Raw genomic sequence first — 20,461 nt, forward strand, 5'->3', positions numbered from 1 at the left:
GAAATGCATTGTCTTTAGCAGTGTTCTGTTTTTTCAATTCATGAACAAAGAATGAATTTATATTTATTAAGACATTTTATTTCAGTATTTTTATGGTTTTCAAGCATATGTCTTATGGATGCTTGACTATGTTTATGGTTGAATATTTGATTGACTTTGGCAGTTTGATCATCTTTGGTTTTGGTTTTGCCACACCCACTCCAACTCCAGTGAAGTCTGTGACAAGTCCAAAAGCTTGGCCATAGTCCTGAGGCAAAATGTTTCATGGAAACTTGTCTCCTGGAGAGTCTTTTGTGTCCCATAACACAGATGTGTTTCATATTTGTCCTTGCAATAGTGTGGAGGGTCTTGCATGCTTTCTTTCAGTATTTTACTGGACAAGAGCTAGAAATTTCAGGGCTAGTTCAACAAAGTAAACTTAGAATAACAGCTAAGTCACTCCCATTTGCAGGAATTTACAATGGTCTAGGCAGAAGGAGGGTTGTGTTTTAAGGAGGAATTAGAGTATTGCATTATTCATGAAAGGTTAGCAAGAGTGGGAACCCCCCTGGTGGTGGGTTATACAATAGACTAGAATTGTGACTAGGGTGCAAAATCCTCACCTGGCTCCTAAAATAGCTGACTTTAGATAGGGCCACTTTTTATCTCAGTTATAATCACTGCCTGGTTCCTGTCAGGCCTTTATGTATGCATTTCTCTGTTTCATGCCATTATACACTGGATGATCTCAATGCACCTTGACTGCTGTGTCACCTACCTTCCTTATTTTCTTCTGTAATATAAGTCTGATGCTCACTTTGAGAAATTACATTCAGATCCAGCACTCCCTTGTGTCCCTGTCTCACATTTTCACTGACTCCTTGTCCACCTTAGTATCAGGACCCTGATATCTCTGGTGGGTTGAGGGACCGACTGAGTTCAGTCTGTGCCATGTGGTGCATCAAACAGGGACCTTGGCCAGGTAAGACGTTTTCTCTTTTTCTTCTTCTTTTTCTTCTTTTCTTCTCAGGCAATGATAGGATCTCTTCAAGGGTCTGCAGACCTGCTGGTAAAAGATAACCAGTTTAAGGAAGGTGAGTAAGTGTTACCATGGGGCAGTCTGAGTCAAAATGGAAGCAGTTGTTTCTGTCAGACTTAAAGTACATGCTGATCAGACCAATACATAAGACAGGGTCCCTACAGGATTACATTTAAGCATGTTTAGATGCCTCACCAGTTGTAGTGCAAGAAAAGGCCTACATTGTAGCAGTGAAGGGACAGAAATTCAGTGCCAATGTTAAGAACACCTATGAGAATGAAAAGTGCTCTCAGGGGAATGAAGCTACATGTTTGGGTTGTGGAAAACTGGGACACCTGAGGACGGATTGTAAAAATTCCTCTGGAAACAAAAAGGGCCTTCCTCCAGGTCTCTGCCCACGCTATGGTACAGAGAAGCATTGGAGGAATGAATGTAAATCAAAGTTCCATAAACATGGGACTCCACTTACTAAAGAAGCAGGTGAAATGAGTAAGACAGAAAACTAGATAAGGGGCAGCCTCTTAGCCCCGTTCAGGAACTGTGGGCCTCATTATAGGATGCAGCTCCAGTTATAAGAAGAACTTTGAGTTGTGGATTCTGATACATTAGGTGAAATTGAAGTTATGGTTTAAGCATTAAAAGAGACAGTAAAACTTCAAAACGGTCAAAGAATAACTCAGTTCTTACTATTACCTTATTTACAACACCCCAATCCTACATTGTGCCAAAAATTTGTAGATAAAGCTTTATTACAAGTTAGCAAATCATATCCTCAAGCATATGTAATGCATTTTGTGGGTGATGTTTTTGTTGGGTGCAAAAAGTGGCAGAGTGGGCAGAGCAGGTTTTGCAGATGGCTATGGAATGTTTGACTAAGTGTGGACTGATGGTGGCTTCAGAAAATATTTCAGCATGGTAGACCTTTGGGCTATTTGGGGCATTTACTGTATAGGGATTGTTTCTCTCTTCTGAGTTGCCCTTGGATTGGATGAACTGGAAGCTTTGGATGGTTGCCAGAAGCTGTTAGGGAATTTTTGGTTTAAATCCTCATTTGACAAGGTGTGTCATATAAGCAGTTATAGGAAAGGAAAGGAAAGGAAAGGAAAGGAAAGGAAAGGAAAGGAAAGGAAAGGAAAGGAAAGGAAAGGAAAGGAAAGGAAAGGAAAGGAAAGAGGAAAGGAAAATAAAAGGAAAATATCCATTTCTTGATTCAGTCTCAGTTTGCACAGCGGAGGCTGATTAAAGTCTGATGCTTGCTTTGAGAAATTACATTCAGATTCAGCACTCCCTTGTGTCTGTTTGTCATTTTCGCCGACTACTTGTCTACCTGAGTACCAGGACCCTGATTTCTTTTGTGGGTTGGGAAACCTATTGAGTCCAGTCTGCGGCATGTTTTGTTTTTGCTTTGTTTTTGTTTTGTTTTGTTTTGTTTGAAACAGGGTCTCATTGGGAAGCCTGGGTATCTTGGAACTCACAGTATAATGTGTCCTTGAACTGATGGAGAATCACCCACCTCTGCTTGCTGGATAAATGTATAGGCTACTGGGAACGGCTTGTTAGTACTTTAAATGGAATAATTTAAGCTTTTTTGAGTACTTAATGTGAATAGACAGAAAGAATTTAGAGAGTCTTAAATTGTGCCATTTCTAAAATTTTACTTAAAAATATTTGTGTAATTTTAAAGATTTCTAAAACACCTAGCTGGCTAGCTTACAGTCAGTATTATGGGGAAACTTAGTACTGTTGAATGGACATAGTCATAAACGGCCTTCAAAGCTCTTATTTGTTTTTGTTTGAGACAGGGTGTATCTATGTAGTTCTTGAAGTGCTGGAGATCAGGCTGGCTAGAACTCACAGAGATCTTTCTACCTCTAGAGCAGAGGGATCAGAGGCATGCACCATCATGCCTGGCCAAGTTCTTACAATTATACTAATAGAAGAGTGCATCTCTCAAACATCATCAAAGAACCCCCCTTTTTTTGCAGTAGTTGTAAAATGAATATATAGATACCTATAACTGTCAACATGTAAATAATAAGAAACTGTTGAGTTCTGAGCTCTAAATGGAACAACTACATCACAGTCCTTTCCCTAAGGGTCAGGGATCATTGCTTAAGAGATATTAAAGAACCAGAGCTAGTTGATGTCTGTAAGCAAAACAGCATTTTCTGGACATGCCAGCACCATTGCACAGAGGAACTAACAGCATCTGTGCCCACATGCACATGACCTGCACAAGAATAAGCCAGCCAGAATGCCAGCCCTGATGGGAGAGGAACTGAAGAACTATTGGTAGCTGATGGCTGCTAAAGGAGAGAGGAAAGTCAGTTATCCTCAGGGATGTGGCCTTAAGAAGCTACCCATGCTTCAGAAGGTGGTCCTGCACTCACGAATACATAGGTGTATAGGCATCACTAAGTGAACTCCGGGGGGAAAAAAACAAAAAACAAAAACAAACACCCCGAAGCACATGATGTTGAGAGGGGAAAGGGAAAGTGTTGGAGGAGGCTGGAGAGGAATCAGTGGTCGGAGAATGGAATGGATTTGATGAAAACACAGTACATCAAATTCTCAAACAATAAAAAACAAAAAAGAAGAAAAATTTCATATCAAGAGTAACTTTAGTTTCATTTCATCCTTTTTAATTGCATCTTTTAAATTGATTTTTGGATGGATCAATGCTTCTGGAACAGTTTTGAGCAGAACAGATGAAAACAAGGGAGCTCATCCTGTGGGTAAACTTACATAACAGGTTTTCTTCCTTTTCCTCGCACTAGTTTCATAAATGTCACACTGGATAATCCATTAAATTTTGCAAGCAGAGCTAGAGAGATGGATCAGTGAGTAACAGCACATTCTGTACTTGGCGTGGACCCAAGGTCTCTCTTGAGTATAACATTAACTGTGAGATTTAATAATTGTTTTTATAATTTGTGAAATTTATTTTTATTATTAGCTGTCTGACCAACTGTATCCTAAAAGAAAATATGTACATAGCTTATATCAATCATACCTTAATACATTTATTGTATTTTTCTTTTTTAAATTATCTTTAATCATTTTTTTTCAGTCCAATAATTCTTCCCCTCCTTGTCTGCCCTCTGACTGTTCCTTATCCCATTCCTCCTTCTTCTTCTCCAAGAGGATGCCCCCAACCAGTCCCACCCCACCAGGCCTCCCCACTAGCTGGGGCTTCAAGTCTCTCAAAGGTTAAGTGCATCTTCTCTCACTGAGGTCAGACCAGCAGTCCTCTGCTGTATATGTTGGGGGCCTCATAGAAGCTTTCTACATTATAATAATTTATATTGTTACATGGCTGACTTTTATATATCAGTGTACATATACATTTCTTGGAATAAAAATTAGTGGTTTGTAACAGTCTTAGTTACTGTTTTATTGCTGTGAAGAGATACCATGACCAAGACAACTCTCATAAAAGAAAGCATTTAATTGGAGACTTATAATTGTATAGGGTTAGTCTCTGATCATCATGGTAGGAAGCAGACAGATATGGTGCTGAAGCAGTAGCTGAGAGGTTGGGCTTTTGAAACCTCTAAGCACACTCCCAATGATACAGCTTCTCCAACAAGGCCATATCTCCTAATCCTGTCCAGTTTCACTACATGGTGACTAAGCATTAAAATATAGGCGCCTATGTGGATCCTTATCATTCAAATTAACACAGAAACTGTTTAAACACTGATTATATTTTTGTGTTGTTAAATGCATATTTAAGAGAGATGTCTAATATTATTTTCCTGACATTTGACTGGAGTTGGTATCAGGAAATGCTGACTTCATAGAATGCGGGGGGGGGGGGAAGGATTTCTAATAGTGTCTATATTCATTGAAAAAGAAACTTTAGGAAAATGTAAAATCAAGCTAGCTTCATTTACAATTAGCAGACAGGAAACAGGTTAAGAAAGGTGGTGCATGTCTATAGTTTAAGCACTCAAAAAGGTAAGGATGGACTGGGCTGTAAAGAGTCTGTGACTCAAAATGCACACACACACACACACACACACACACACACACACACACTAGCACAAAGGTTCCTTAACTGCTGAATGGAAGAAATGATATGCAAAGTTTAAATTATGAAGTATAACTTCATTACAAAACAGATTTTATGACTGACAAGGAAATATATAAACAGACTTTAAATATAACATTCTAAGTGAAAGCACTGAATCCAATGGTTACATATCCTAGGATGTGGGTAAAGCCATTGTAACAAAGATTAAAATGTGTGGTCAGAAAGAGTTTAGTGTTCTCCAGACTGAGCAGGTGGAAGAGCATGACCAATCTGAAAACATGTAAGGATAATCATGGTAGGGCAATATGAATATACCTTTCGCCAGATTGTATACTCTTTATATTTAAAAAGTTATGCTGTTTATAATTTTACATTAATTAGGAAAAAAGAAAAATAATAGATGATACAAACATACATAGACATAGACACACTTAAATCCTCTAGCTTTGTACTAGCTGGGAGTTTGTTTCTTTCTTAGGAAGATGAAATGAGGACCTACAGATGTCCTCATGGGAAACAATCCCGAGAGAGCTCAAAGAATCAATAATGCCAAGCTGGTTCACATGCATTGTTCTTTGCAGTCCAACATTAGTTTAGAAGACCAGGACCAGACTGCACACTGGCCACATTTGGTCATCATTCAGTCATCTTAATATTGACATTAATGCATACACATTGACCTTCTGACTTAGAGATTTCTGAGGAATCTACAAACATGGTTGAGAAAAACACACAAGATAAAAATGGTATTGAAGAACCTCAGCAAAGTGGCCAGTTCGGGAGCTGTTATATGTATTTTCCTCTACTCATGCTCTACTGATAGAAAACTGTGGATTACATAGGAGAGGCAAAGTTATAATCTTTCCTTTACAAGGAAGGAAAAAAATAAGAATGCCCTACAAAGGTAGGGAGTACACAGTAATCTCATAGCTGGCTGGGTTTAGTGTCTTTTTCCTGTTTTTTTTTGTTTTTGTTTTTGTTTTTTGTTTGTTTGCTTTTTGTTTTGTTTTGTTTTGTTTTTTTTGTTTGTCTGTGATGTTGTTGGTTTGGTTTGATTTTTGTTGCACTGCATATCTCAGCACCTTTTGATTATTCCCTGCCAGAGAGCCCCTCTGATAATACCTGGTTGTTACTCCTTGGAAGGACTTCTCATTGCAAGCATACCATTCAGAACTGATGGTCACCCTTGTTCAAGGAACAAGGTAAGTTTCTGTATTCATCACCAGCTTCTAGTGAAAAGTACAGCTCATATAAATGTAGCATTGGTAGAACCTCTGTGAGCCATTTGAGCACAGAGTTCAAGGACTTAAATCCTTTTCCAAAATGCAGGGTTAAATCTATCTTGCAAATAATAAATATTTGTTATTTGGGAGCTACATGGTGGTTATGAAATACCAATGTCCTGCTTTCTAAAATCCTAGAGTAAACAGCAAGATAAGGTATTGCTTCATCAGGTGTTAACTTGATTTTATTTGTTATGTTTCATTGACGACTTATTTTTGGAGATTTTTTTATTTTTATGTATATGGGTAGTTTGCTTGTATGTATGCCCATGTACCACATGTGAGCAGTGCTGGTCAAAGCCAGGAAAGTCATTGGACCCACTTGGAACCCGAGTTATAAATGACTAACAGGGGCAGTGTAGTTTCTGGGATTTTCATTTAGGTCATTTAGAAAAGTATTCAGTGCTGTTAATCACTGAGCCATCTTTCTAGTACCCACTCCGCATTGGAGATAAAAGAGTAACATAAAATGATTATATTTTTATCTAAAAAGGATTACACATGAATAAACAAAAGGACCAACCTCCATTTTAACTTTGAAAACATTTCCCTAAATAGCATAGTTTTATTTCTCACTTATCTCACTCATTTATTCATAGACCATCCATTTTATTTATCCTAAATAAAAGCAATTAGGATGAAAGTGGTTTTCATATTGAATCTTGGCACTTCATAACGGCTGTGGAAATATTACTCAATTTCATTATCAAGTGCCTTCATGGTAAATAAAGAATACTAACATAGGTTTTATGCATATGCAAGTATCCTTACCTGCTCATATGTCACATTCGTAACAATTCTTTATTATATGCTGTATCCCCTAATATGCTGAGAAAGTGATTGAACTGTTAAGTCTTACATGTAGCTCTCTGGGGCTAGACTTATTAGGTGAGCTGCTAAAGGGGGTAGGAAATGAATAATAATAAGGCATACTTGGTAGACAGTAGATACAAATCTAAGAGCTTGACATTCAAATAAAAGGATTCCAGAGTATTGTGTTTACATTAGAAAAGGGTCAGAAAAAAGTGCAAACACAGATTTTTCATGAAAACAGCTTATGAATTTAAATATAGTTCACAATCTATGAACATTCAAGTTCTGATGATGATATTTATGTTTCAATCAGGTCATGTCAGACATAAGCAAAAGAAAGAATGAAGCAAAGCTAAAATATAGATTCAAAAGAAGAGCTTAAACGAAAGAGTGGCTCATATGAAATACATAAAACAATTAAATATGTATGAGTAACTGAGTGTCACATAAAGACCTACAGGAATTCATGTGTAGAAAAAAAAACTTGGGGAATGTGATTTACAGACTTCAACACTTATCCACACCAGATGCCCTACATGTTGCCACAAACCTTTCTCAGATCTTAAGGGCAGAGTTCCACTCTAATACCTGGTGATGGTGGTGGTGATGATGATGATGATGATGATGATGATGATGACTATGATGACAATGAAGACACAGCTATCAATCATGAAACTCTGCTAGATGTAGTGTTTTGTGCAGTTAGAAATAGATTTACCCATTTTATTTAGACAGCAATACCTCAACACTGAACACATTATCACCTTAAGTTTGTAGATGTAGGAAATCTGCCTTAAGAGAATTAAGCCAGGGCTAGTGGTTCTTGGGCTGCAGATGTAAGGCTGACATACAGTTCTCCCCAGAAATCAAAGTTCTCTGTCTGAAGCTGCCTGGTATCCTAGTGTCCTTCATTAGAATAGTCTCTGCATTTATAGAAGCTTCCTCTACTTCAGTAATCTCACTAGATCCTTTGGCATGTGTCTCTCAGTGAGCCTAGAGGGAGAAACCTAAGACTAAGGTGATCCAGCAAAGAGAATGGCTAATAATGAATTGCAACTTGATCTAAAATTAGGTTACATTATTGATAACTATTTTGTTTGGGAACAAAGTTTGGTTTGAAATTAGTGTACTTTTAAACAAAATTATAATTCTCATCCACTGACATTCTGTTATTTAAGAAGAAGAACTTGCTATTTGCATGTGTTGAGAAATCAAGGAAAATATATGCAAACACATCTGCAGGGCAGTCCATGGTACATTGCATACACAGAAGTGTGACAGTGCTTGAGGATGGGAAAAGATAAGATAATTGAGTTACTAGTTTCAGAAGTGACACATTGGAAAATCCATAAAAATGTCAGAATTGCTCTGGAGAAATAAACCAACCATAAAAAGCACACTGCTCCTATAGAGGAAGGGAGTTCTGCTGTCAGTACCCACATCAGGTTGTTCATAATCACCTATATTTCCAGATCCAGGGGAAATGAAGACTTTGAAATTCACAAGCTCTAGCACACACATGCACATAATGATACACAGACATAGACATGAAAACAAGCCTTGAAAAAATTTAAAGTTTCAAAACATTAGTTCAAAAAAATTAAGACTTAAAAACTAGAGTGATATAGCATTTGAAATGTAAATGAAGTAAATACCTAATAAAAATTGGAAAATAAAAAAAAAAACTGGAGTGGTGAGCTTTGATAACACTTCATTCAATTGACTGAATTACTACAGAAGTTGATATACAAATATTCAATCATTGATGGATATGGTGGAACATGTCTTTAAACTCTGAACAAAAGCAGATAGATCTTAAGGAGTTTGAGGTAAGCCTGGGTCTACCTAATAAGTTGCAGGCAAACCAGTAATCAAAATTGAGACCTGTCCTCAAACCATTAGCATTAAGATTATACTTCTATTATTGCTACTGCTATAATTAAGGTGTGTGTGTGTGTGTGTGTGTGTGTGTGTGATGCGTAATATGGCATTTGTGCAGATACCTGAGGAAAATATGCATGTCACTCCCCACCTTTTACTGTGGATTCTAAGGACTGAATTCAAGTCAGTTGAGATTGAAGCAGGTACATTTAGCCAGTGCACCATCTCACTGTCTCTAAGCATTAAGAATCATTGGAATTTAAGTTTTTATTATAATAAAATAATTCCTGATAGTAGAATAAAGATATTTCAGTATCTTGTCAATCTCTCTACATTAGATAAGCTCTCTTCCTTTATTTTTCCTACAGGGCATATTCTGATTCTCAAATAACATTGATGGAGAACAGGACAGAGATGGCAGGGTTCATCCTTTTAGGACTAACAAATGCACCAGAAATGCGAGCCCCTCTGTTTATCATAATCAGCCTTATCTATTTCACCAATGTGATTGGAAACTTGGGAATGATTGTACTGATTCTCTGGGACTCTCGACTCCACACTCCCATGTACTGTTTTCTTGCTAACCTGTCTCTGGTGGACATCTTTTACTCCTCAGCTGTAGCTCCAACAGTTTTGGCTGGACTTCTTGTAGGAAACATAGTTGTCTCCTACAATGTCTGTGTTGCTCAGATGTTCTCATTCTCATCCTTTGTCACTACAGAAGATTTACTTTTGGCAGCAATGGCCTATGATCGCTATGCAGCAGTGTGCAAACCCCTGCATTATACCACTGTCATGACTCCAACTGTGTGTATATGTCTTATCATGGCCTGCTATGCTGGTGGTTTCCTGAATTCCTCCATCCACACTGGGGACACATTCAGGCTTTCATTTTGTGGATCCAATGCAGTTCATCACTTTTTCTGTGATGTTCCAGCCGTCATGACTCTCTCCTGCTCTGATAGACACATCAGCGAGATGGTACTCATTTACGGAGCAGGTTTCATTATCTGTTCTGCACTCCTTGTTATTTTGATATCTTACACATTTATTTTTATAACCATCTTCAAGATGCGCTCAGCTGCAGGATACCAGAAGGCTATGTCTACCTGTGTTTCTCACTTCACTGCTGTCTCCATTTTCTACGGAACTGTTATTTTCATGTACTTACAACCCACCTCCAGCCACTCCATGGACACTGACAAAACTGTGTCTGTGTTCTACACCATGGTCATCCCCATGCTGAACCCTATGGTCTACAGTCTGAGGAACAAGGAGGTGAAAAGTGCATTCAAGAAATTTGTGGAGAAAGCAAAATATTCCTTAGGATTTTAAATCTAGCATTGTATGGTGAATTGTAACGCAACTCCATGCCTATGACATTTTTCTAGGTACCTAGTGACCTAGAATCAGGTCACATTGATGTCAAATGGAAGAATTAATACCTTTATCTTTTCAAATGTTTGCTTTTCAAGAAATACAAATAATGCTGTAATTGCAATAACTGTTTTAGAATGGCTAACGTGAAGTTTAGCAATGTTGGTTATGTTTTTCTAAACACTCATGGCTCAGACTGTTTAAGCACCATTTCTACAAGCATTTTCTACAGGCCACTAGTAGTGCATATCTAAACAAGATGCAAGGAAAAACCCATGAGAAGAAGTTTCTGCTTGTGACACACATGGGCATAGACATTTGGATGCAGAAACATACACAGAGTACAATGGCATCCTGTTAGTATTCTCTTTTGAAGGTGTATGGATCCATGCTCTATATTCACGTGCACAGACACATATGATGTTTGTATGTGCTTGAATACATGTGTGTTTAAGTGTGTTTGTGTCTGTGCTTATGTACAGAGACCTACAGGTGATATGGAAGTCTTTCTTAATGACTGGCTGTTTACTTTTTTGATTGAAGAAAGATCTCTCAATTAAAGCAAGATCTCTCCTATCAGCTGGTATAGCTAGTCATTTTCCTCTTGTGATTCCTTGTTTACACCTCTGGAATTATAGGTGGGTGCCCACACCCTTCCAAAATTTATAAAGGTTCTGAAGATCCACAACTCTGGTTTTCATGTTTGCATGATATTTGTTTTGCCCACTGGATTATCTCCCACAATTAGTTTTCCACAAATAATTTAAATAATTTATTTTGGGGTATATCAAAGAATATCAACTTGTTTACTTCTCTTCAACTGAGATACTACTCCATGTGCTTCAAGTGATGTAGGTTTAAATATGTGCTTAAAATATTTGGGTATTTTACTGAGAGGTTTAGCAATAAGTATCTTAAATGAACAGATATTTCTTTGTGTCTAGGTCATTTTATAGAGACTTAATTTTTTGCTTTCTATGATTCAAAAGGAAAATTATGCTGAGTATCATGAAAATAGAGTGAAAACAAAGGACTTATCCACTTTGCATGTGACTACCCCCATATGCACTGCTTTAAAAGTGTCCTGGCAACTTATGTTTCCCATGTATTATCTATGCAAGTGCTTCTGAGGACTCAGTGATGCTCATTTATCCTTAACATATTTGTGTCATATCTTGTCACTCACAGTCAGTCCCCTCACCCCATTCACACTGATCCCCTTGATGTTCTTTCTAGCTGCAAGCACATCCCTACTTCAGGGTACTTGAGCTTGCAGCTCCCCTGCATGGACATTTCCTTCACTAAATTCAGTTCTCTGCTTAAACAGAGGCTAGCCATCTTGGGAGTCTTCCATGACTCCCATATAAGACAGTCACTTTCCTTCCCATCCCATTTACACTGTCCCTCCACTCTGCCTTGTCTTCACAATGCTCATGAGCACCTCAGCTGGAATCTAAATCTAAGTAAGAACATTAGCTTGATCTATTTTAACTACATGTGCTTTGAACTTGAATACAATTTTGACCCATTGAAGAAGCTCCATACTTATTTACTAAATGCATAAATAAATTGATAAAGTTCAGCCCAGATATGATAAAATGTTTGGACCACTAATGAACTAGTGATAACCATAGCATAAAACTTTATAAGGTCCTATTCTAGAAATGTAATGTATTTGAAAAGATAGAGACTATTGTTTGCATTGTTTCTGCATTTTAACCTATTCTCACTCAGCAATGGTAGAGGACATTTATAGACTACTTGGGTTATTTCCTAAAAGTTCTTATTCAAGTGAATCATCTCATCTTTTTTTTTTAACTTTTAAAAGAGAAATCAAAGATGATTTCTGTCTGCTATTGGCAGATAAGAGAAAGCTATCAGGGGCTGGATAGATGGATTAGCAGATAAGAGCACTGGCTTCTTTTCTAGGGTTCCTGAGTTCAAGTCCCAGCATCTACATAGTGGCTCACAACCATCTGCAATTGGATTTAATGCCCTCTTCTGGTGTGTCTGAAGATAGTGACAGTGTACACATATACATAAAACTCATATACATATACATAAAATAAATAAATCTTTTAAAAAGCTATAGAACATTCAGCATTACTGTACTGCAGTCTCGTGTTCGTTATCTGGAGAGATTTTCATGAGGTGAACACATACAAAGGTCTCTAATTAATTTACTATGCATAATTATATGCCTATATATACAGCTATACTTATTTTTGTGTCATGATCCTGTTGATGTTAATCTGAATACAAATTCATGCTAATATCTGGCTTTATCTCAGCTATGCATTAAATTCACTCTTTCCCATTTTTGATATCTTCCTCTGGTTATTTAGAAGTGCAAGAGTCACAATCTGCTATTCATGGATTGATTCAATTGCCTTTATTAGACAAATAAAGATATTCCGTAATTGTTCATTGGCATCTTAATAAGAAGAAAATCATGTAATAGAAATGTCTCATTGAATGTAAACACAGCTGACCATTGTCACAAAGGTAAAGTTATACACACAAAAAGGTTTGATGTTTTTAAGGCCTACTATAAGAAAGAATAGCTCACCCTCCAAGAGCTTGGAAAAAGTTAATGAAGGATGATCATGGGAGTGGTAACATGAATATACCTTTAACCAAACTGTGAAAGCTTTATACTAAAATATTGGTGTTTATAAGTTAATATTAACTGGAGAAAAGAGGAAAATAATACGTGATGAAAATACATTTAAACAATCCATCTTAGACCCAGTGAGACTTTGGTTTTCCATTCTGAAGGTGCAATGAAGCCCTACAGGTGCCCCATGGGGAAAAGCCCCAGAGAGCTCAATGACTCCATCCATAGTGCCTGGCTAGCTCTTATACATTGTCCTTTAAAGTCAATCACTTTAGAAGACCATGATGGCAAGGTGACCATGTTTGGCCATCACTAAGCCACCTGAATGTTAATATTTTCCCATACACACTGGTTTTCTTCTGAACTGAAGATTTTCTGAGAATCTTCAACCATGGTTGTAAAAAATACCCAAGACTGTATTAAACAGCCTCAGAGAAGTGACCAGTTAGCAAGCTTTTCTGTGTACCTTCCTCCACTTACACTCTACAAATACCTCTCTATGGAATATATGAGAGAGGCAACACTATAATCTTTCTTTTACAGGCAAGGAAGAAGTAAGAGACCCTTCTAAGGACACGGAGAGTTCATAGTAAATTCATGGATGGGCATGTTTGAGTGTCTTTTTTTCTGTATTTTTGTTGCTTTAGAAAGCTCTTAACTTTTTGATTATTCCCTGTCTGAGAGACCCTCTGATGATACCTGTGAGTTACTCTACAGGAGGAATTCTTATTGCCAACACTGTTCATAACTGACTGCCACTCTTGTTCAAAGAGCAAGGTAAGGTTCTATATTTACCATCTGCTTTTACTGAAAAGTAAATCCCCCAGAAAGGTAGCCTTAGTAGAACCCTGTGAATCATTTGAGCGCTGAGTTTTGAGTCTTGAACCATTTTTTTTAATGCAGAGCTAATTCTGTCTTTAAAATATTAAAAATTTGTCAATTAAGTGCTGAATGGTGTTTATGAAATTTTTAGTGCCCTACTTTCTAAGAATTCTAGAGCAAATAGTAGAGATGAGGTACTGCCTGGTCAGGTATTAATTTGATTTTATTCATTATCTGTTGGCATCTCACTGGAAATTTAAAAAATATAAACTAACATGATCATTCTTTAAACTAAAGAAATGATTATAACTTAATGAGCAAAGAATTAATCTTCATTTTAGTGAATCTCACTCAAATCCCATATTCTCATTTTAAATTTAACCACATAATTTTTTCATAGATGATCCATTTGAGTAAAAACAACAGCTTTTTAGTATGGATAAAACTACTTAAATATGGAATAATCACTCTTTGAACTAGTTATGGAAAACTAGGTTATCAGGTAATTTCACTATCAACAATGATAAGCAAAACATGGTAATATGTCTCATTAACATATAAGCAGAATTACATACACATGCACTCTCACTTATGCTTCTTCATATGACTCTTGTGGTACCCATAGCACCCAGTATATTTTAAAGTGGTCATGTGTGTTTAGGTTTACATAAATCCTTATCATATAGGCTTGTCAGGTGAGATGCTGAAATGGCTAAAGAAATCTAAGAAGATATAGTTGGTAAAAGGTAGATACACTTCTAAGGGCTTAAAATTCTAATAAAATTACTTTAAAGTACTGTGTTTATATTATAAAATATTAAAACAAAAACTTCAAACATATTTTTTTCACTAAAAGAAGTCATGAATCTCAATATAGCTCACAATCACAAACTTTCAACTCTTGATGTTTGTGATTCAATCAAGTTAGGGCAAACACAAGCAAAAGAAGGAAAAGGAACTCAAGCCAAAATATAGATGCAAGGAAATATTAAACAAAGGAGTGGCTCAGATGGATTACATAAAACAATCAATTCAATGGGCAGAACATGAGTGGCTGGGGTTCACTCAAAGATGTTCAGGAATGAGTGCATGAAAAAGGAAATCGAGGACTGAGATTTTTAGACTTCAACACTCATCCCCACCTAATGCCCTACATGTTGCCATAAACTTTTCTCAGATCTGATTCAGATACCTGGTTATAATGAGAGTGGTGGTGGTGGTGATGATGATGATGATAAAGATGGTATAGCTAGCAGTCACGCAACTCAGCTAAACATCTGTGTTTTGTGCACTTAGAAAGTAGATTTTCTCATTTAATTTAGACAATAATATCTAAACACTCAACACATTATCATCTTTATTTTGAAGGTGTAAAAAACAAATATGGCTTAGAGTTGAGCCAAGCGTAGTGTTTCTTAAGTTACAAATGTAAGGCTGATATGCAATTTTCCCAAGAACCAAACATTTCCTACCCATAGCTGCCTGGTGTCTTGCCTACCTTCATTGTAATTGTCTCTGCATTTACAGAAGCTTCTTGTGCTCCAGTTGTTGCATTATATCTGTTATACCACTGAGTTCACTGGGAGAAGCCCTAAGACTGAGGTGATCCATCAGAGACACTGGCTAGTTATGGACTGCAACTTGATTTAAACCAAGGTTACACTGTTGGACTTGATAACCATTTTATCAAAATGGGACCAAAAATTGGCTTGCAAGTTAGTTCTATCAACATGTATATAAATCTTAGTCTCTGGTGTTCTGAAGTCTAAGAGAAAGTATCCATTATTCAAATTTGATGAGAAAATGGGAGTGTTTATGTAGAAGTGTCTAGAGAGCAATCCCTCCCACATTTATTCACACAGAGAAGTCTGCAAATGCTTGGGGAGGGGGAGAAGATGAACCGGCTGACTCACAGCCTTCGGAAATGTTGAGTAATTCATTAAGTTAACTGAAGCGATGTCCTCTAAAAATAATTCATTCAATTGGCTGAAATACTTTAGACAAAAAAAACATTTATTAAGCATGTGCTTTAGTTATAGGCAATCTTTCCTTCTCATTGGAAGTGTGTATATGAGGTGTTTGGGTGTGTGTGCCTCAGTCAATGCGTGGAGGCCAGTGCACATTCTCTTGAGAATCGATTCTCTCCTTTCACACTGTAAGAACTGGCTACAGCTGTTAAGTCAGCATAAACTTTGCAGTGTTTATAACTGAAATGATATCCTTTTTATTTTTTTAAGGATTTATTCATTTATTTTATGCATATGAGAACACCACTGTTGCTTTCTCAGACACACCAGAAGAGGGCACCAGACTCCATTACAGATGATTGGGAGCCACCATGTGGTTGCTGGGATTTGAACTCAGGACCTCTGGGAAGAGCAATCAGTGCTCTTAAGCACTGAGCCATCTCTCCAGCCCATGATATCCTTTTTAAAAGTCATGTACTGTTCACTAGGAATGGATATGAGAAGACTCTTCAGAGATGTTGGGTGACATAAGTAAACCCTACCTTAAAATGGTTTAAAGATAATTGAAGAAGGGTCCCTAAAGTAAATTGAAGAAATCCTCAAATCTTCTGTTTGAGAACTTAGAAGTTGTCAATGGCTGTGTCATTAAACCAAAGACAGATAAAAAGAAGGGGCTGAAAAGTACAACTGGACAACCTTTGAGAAAGGGCTATATTCAGATGACCTGGATGGACAGCAAAGGAATCAAATCCCTTTATTTGACTTAATTTTTAAAAATAAATAATTTTATACATTAAAAAAGCACCCTTTATACAATTTTTAAAAAACCTGAGTATTGAATTCAGGTCATCAAACTTGTGGCCTGCACTTTTACTCAATGACTCACCTCGCTGGGCCTGGTTATAGAGAAATTTGAAGCACATATTGTTATTATGTAGTTCTTATTATGAAATATCCCTGTCATTGGTATGAAGACATCAACTTCTTGGTAATCTCACCTATACTTAATATGGTCTTCTTCCTTCTGTTCATGACAGGATAACTTCCTGATTACAAAATAACAGTGATGGAGAACAGGACAGAGGTGACAGAGTTCATTCTTCTAGGTGTGACCAATGCCCCAGAACTTCAGACCCCACTCTTTGTCATGTTCACTCTTATCTACTTCATCAACATGACTGGGAACTTGGGGATGCTTGTGCTGATTCTCTGGGACTCTCGACTCCACACTCCCATGTACATTTTTCTTGGTAATTTATCTTTGGTAGACATCTTTTACTCCTCTGCTGTTACCCCAACAGTTGTTGCTGGACTTCTTGTAGGAAACCAAGCCATTTCCTACAATGCTTGTGCTGCCCAGATGTTCTTATTTGTAGTCTTTGCTACAGCAGAAAATTTTCTCTTGGCTGCAATGGCCTATGATCGCTATGCAGCAGTGTGCAAACCCCTGCATTATACCACCACTATGACTCCAGCTACATGTGCATGTCTGACCATGGCCTGCTATGCTGGTGGTTTCCTGAATTCCTCTATCCATACTGGGGACACATTCAGACTCTATTTCTGCAAGTCCAATGTGGTCCATCACTTTTTCTGTGATGTTCCAGCCGTCATGGTTCTCTCTTGCTCTGATAGACACATCAGTGAGATGGTCCTCCTATATGGAGCAAGCTTTGTCATCTGTTCTGCACTCCTTGTTATTTTGATATCTTACACATTCATTTTTATCACCATCTTCAAGATGCGCTCAGCTGCAGGATACCAGAAGGCTATGTCCACCTGTGTTTCTCACTTCATTGCTGTCTCCATTTTCTATGGCACTCTTATTTTCATGTACTTACAGCCTAGCTCCAACCACTCCATGGACACTGACAAAATTGTGTCTGTGTTCTACACCATGGTCATCCCCATGCTGAACCCTGTGGTCTATAGCTTAAGGAACAAGGAGGTGAAAAATGCATTCAAGAAATTTGTGGATAAAGCAAAATATTCCTTAGGATTTTGAGTCTAGCATTGTATAGTGCACTGTAATGCAGCTCCATGCTTCCCTAGGTACCCTGTGAGATTTCAGAACACAGTGACGTTAAGTAGAAGAATCAATATCCTTATCTTCTCAAATGTTTGATTTTTAGAAAATGGAAACAATATTATAAATGCAATATCTGTTTAAGAATAGCTGATGTGAAGTTTAGCACGTATTGGGTATGTTTTCCTAAACATGCATGGAGCAGAAAATTTATTCACCATTTATACAAGCATTTTTTTCTACATGCTACTAGTAACATATATGCAAACCAAGAGGCAAAATAAAAGCCCATGAGAAGAAGATCTACTTGTGAACACATGGGCATGCACAAATACACAGAAAAATATTGAAACATAAAGGAGCACTGATCTATGGGTGTTTTTTGTTCTTGCTTTTTTGCATTTTTTATGGTATGCATGTTTTTATATGTGAGGGTGTATGTGTGGATGCTGGTACACACATAGGGGCCAGAGGTTGAGTTTCTTTGTCAATAGTTCTCCACATAATTTATGGTAGTAGAAAAGTGAACAAAACCTAGCAGGATAGGCTAGTCTAGTTAGTAACTTTTCTCTGAGATCCACCTCCATTTTCTGAGTTCTGGTATTACAGATGTAGTTCTATGGTCTCAGTGCTGATATTGTGATGGGCCCCTATGTTGTCATTTATGTGAAATTATGTCATTACGTGGTCCATAACTTTTTCTGTTATGATCCAGAAGTCATGATTCTCTCTTGCTCTGATAGCCACATCAGTGAGATGTAAGCTTGTAAGCTTCATTATCTGCCCTGCCCTCCTTGTTATTTTGGTATCATACATTTAGGAAAATTTATGAGAATATGTGGTATTTCTGAGAATTCCAATTTTGGTCTTCATGCTTGTATAGCAAGTGCTTTATCCTCTTATCTGTATTCTAGGTCACACTGCTAGTATTCAATAAGATAAGTTAATATAGTTCATCAGAGTATTGGAGTATCAATTATGATTGTTCTTGTTTAGTTGCATAACTATTCTAAGTCCTCTAATGGATGCAGGTTCAAACACACGTGTTCATATTCTTGGTGTATTTATTGATAGAAATCAAAGTATTTTATACAAATTTAGCTTTTAAAGAGGTATCTTAAGTGAATTAGTACTTTTTTCTTGATGAAACTAATGTATAGAAATTTATCTTTTATATTGTACATTTCTAAAGCAAAAATTATGCAGAGCATAGTGAAAGTGGAGTAAAAACAACGAGATTTATTGGAGATGAATACCCTCATATGCTCTGCTTTGAACATGCCCTGGGATATTCAGGTTTTCCACGTCCACTCATCACTAATAAAGTTGTGTCATCTCTTATCACTCACAATCGGTCCCCTCACCCCATTCACACTGATCCCCTTGATGTTCTTTCCAGCTGCAAGCATATCCCTACTTCAGGGTACTTGAGCTTGCAGCTCCTGAATGGACATTTCCTTCACTAAATTCAGTTCTCTGCTTAAACAGAGGCTAGCCATCTTGGGAGTCTTCTATGACTCCCATATAAGACAGTCATTTTCCTTCCCATTTACACTGTCCCTCCACTCTGCCTTGTCTTCACAATGCTCATGAGCACCTCAGCTGGAATCTAAATCTAAGTAAGAACATTAGCTTGATCTATTTTAACTACACATGCCTGCTTATTACCCATTTCTGGCCTTGCCAATGTGGCCAAGAACCTGAGACTAGATAGGTCATGGGTATAGGAGGAAAGGATTATTATTCTGCTAAAGGAACATAACAGTAAAATGATTCCTGATAACATATTGCTATATCCATAGATCAGTACCTTGATCAGCCCTTATCAAAACAGTTTCTTCTTGTAGTAAATGGCAATTAACAGAAACTCACAATTGAACAATGCATAGAGTGTGAAAGACTTTGAAGCACTTAGTCCTAAATGGGATGTCATCATCACCCGCCTCTCCCCAGTGCTCAGAGTTCTATATAGAAGAGGAGGCAGAAAGACAACAAGAGCCAGAGGTGATGGATGACTTTCAGACACAACAGGACTGATGTACATATAAAGCAATAGTGACTATGGTAGCAAGCAAAAGGACTGCACATGTTCAAGCCAGATGACATCCCAGCACTCTGAAGGGAAGAGGCCACTGGTTCCAACCCCTAACCAATAAGCAATCTGCTATTGATACCCACTGATAAAGAAAATACCCATTTTCTTCAATGAAATCTGCCTGGATATATTAACAATATATCAGGGCATTCCTGATACTCAGTACTAGTTAGCCAACACAAAACAAATTATTTCTTGTTTTTTTTTTTTCTTGTTTTGTTTTTCCTTTTTTTGGGGGGGCGGGGTGTCGAGTCAGGGTTTCTCTGTGTAGCCCTGGCTGTCCTGGAACTCACTTTGTAGACCAGGCTGGCCTCGAATTCAGAAATTCGCCTGCCTCTGCTTCCGGAGTGCTGGGATTAAAGGCGTGCGCCACCACGCCCGGCTAAATTATTTCTTTTCTTCATCTTGTCTCTTGTTAAAACTCTCAGTTGTGTTTTTAAAGTTTAATTTCTAAGATTTTTCTGTTTGGTTCTTTCTCACAATGACTTGCCTTGCTGAGTTTTGCATTCCCATTATTGTTTTCTTG

General features: G+C 37.5%; 2 protein-coding genes across 3 annotated transcripts; both read left to right on the forward strand.

The window, feature by feature from the left end:
• The first annotated feature begins 1,019 nt into the window (after positions 1-1,019).
• On the forward strand, positions 1,020-10,460 carry LOC110332395 (olfactory receptor 5B3-like). 2 transcript variants are annotated; one of them, XM_029541390.1, is made up of 3 exons: positions 1,020-1,073; positions 6,158-6,256; positions 9,400-10,460. In XM_029541390.1, the coding sequence occupies exons 2-3, from the start codon at positions 6,231-6,233 to the stop codon at positions 10,364-10,366; spliced, it is 993 nt and encodes a 330-aa protein (XP_029397250.1). In that variant the 5' UTR covers positions 1,020-1,073; positions 6,158-6,230; the 3' UTR covers positions 10,367-10,460. The 2 variants fall into 2 exon arrangements, with proteins under 2 accessions (XP_029397250.1, XP_021069265.2); XM_021213606.2 differs by lacking the exon at positions 1,020-1,073 and having other exon boundaries at positions 6,068-6,256.
• A 6,369-nt stretch (positions 10,461-16,829) lies between these two features.
• LOC110328944 (olfactory receptor 5B3-like) lies at positions 16,830-17,819 on the forward strand. Its single transcript, XM_021208439.2, has one exon. It carries the CDS (start codon positions 16,881-16,883, stop codon positions 17,817-17,819), a length of 939 nt encoding a protein of 312 aa, XP_021064098.1. The 5' UTR covers positions 16,830-16,880.
• The last annotated feature ends 2,642 nt before the right edge of the window (positions 17,820-20,461 follow it).

This window comes from Mus pahari, chromosome 1 (assembly GCF_900095145.1).
Source record: "Mus pahari chromosome 1, PAHARI_EIJ_v1.1, whole genome shotgun sequence".
Taxonomy (NCBI): domain Eukaryota; kingdom Metazoa; phylum Chordata; class Mammalia; order Rodentia; family Muridae; genus Mus; species Mus pahari.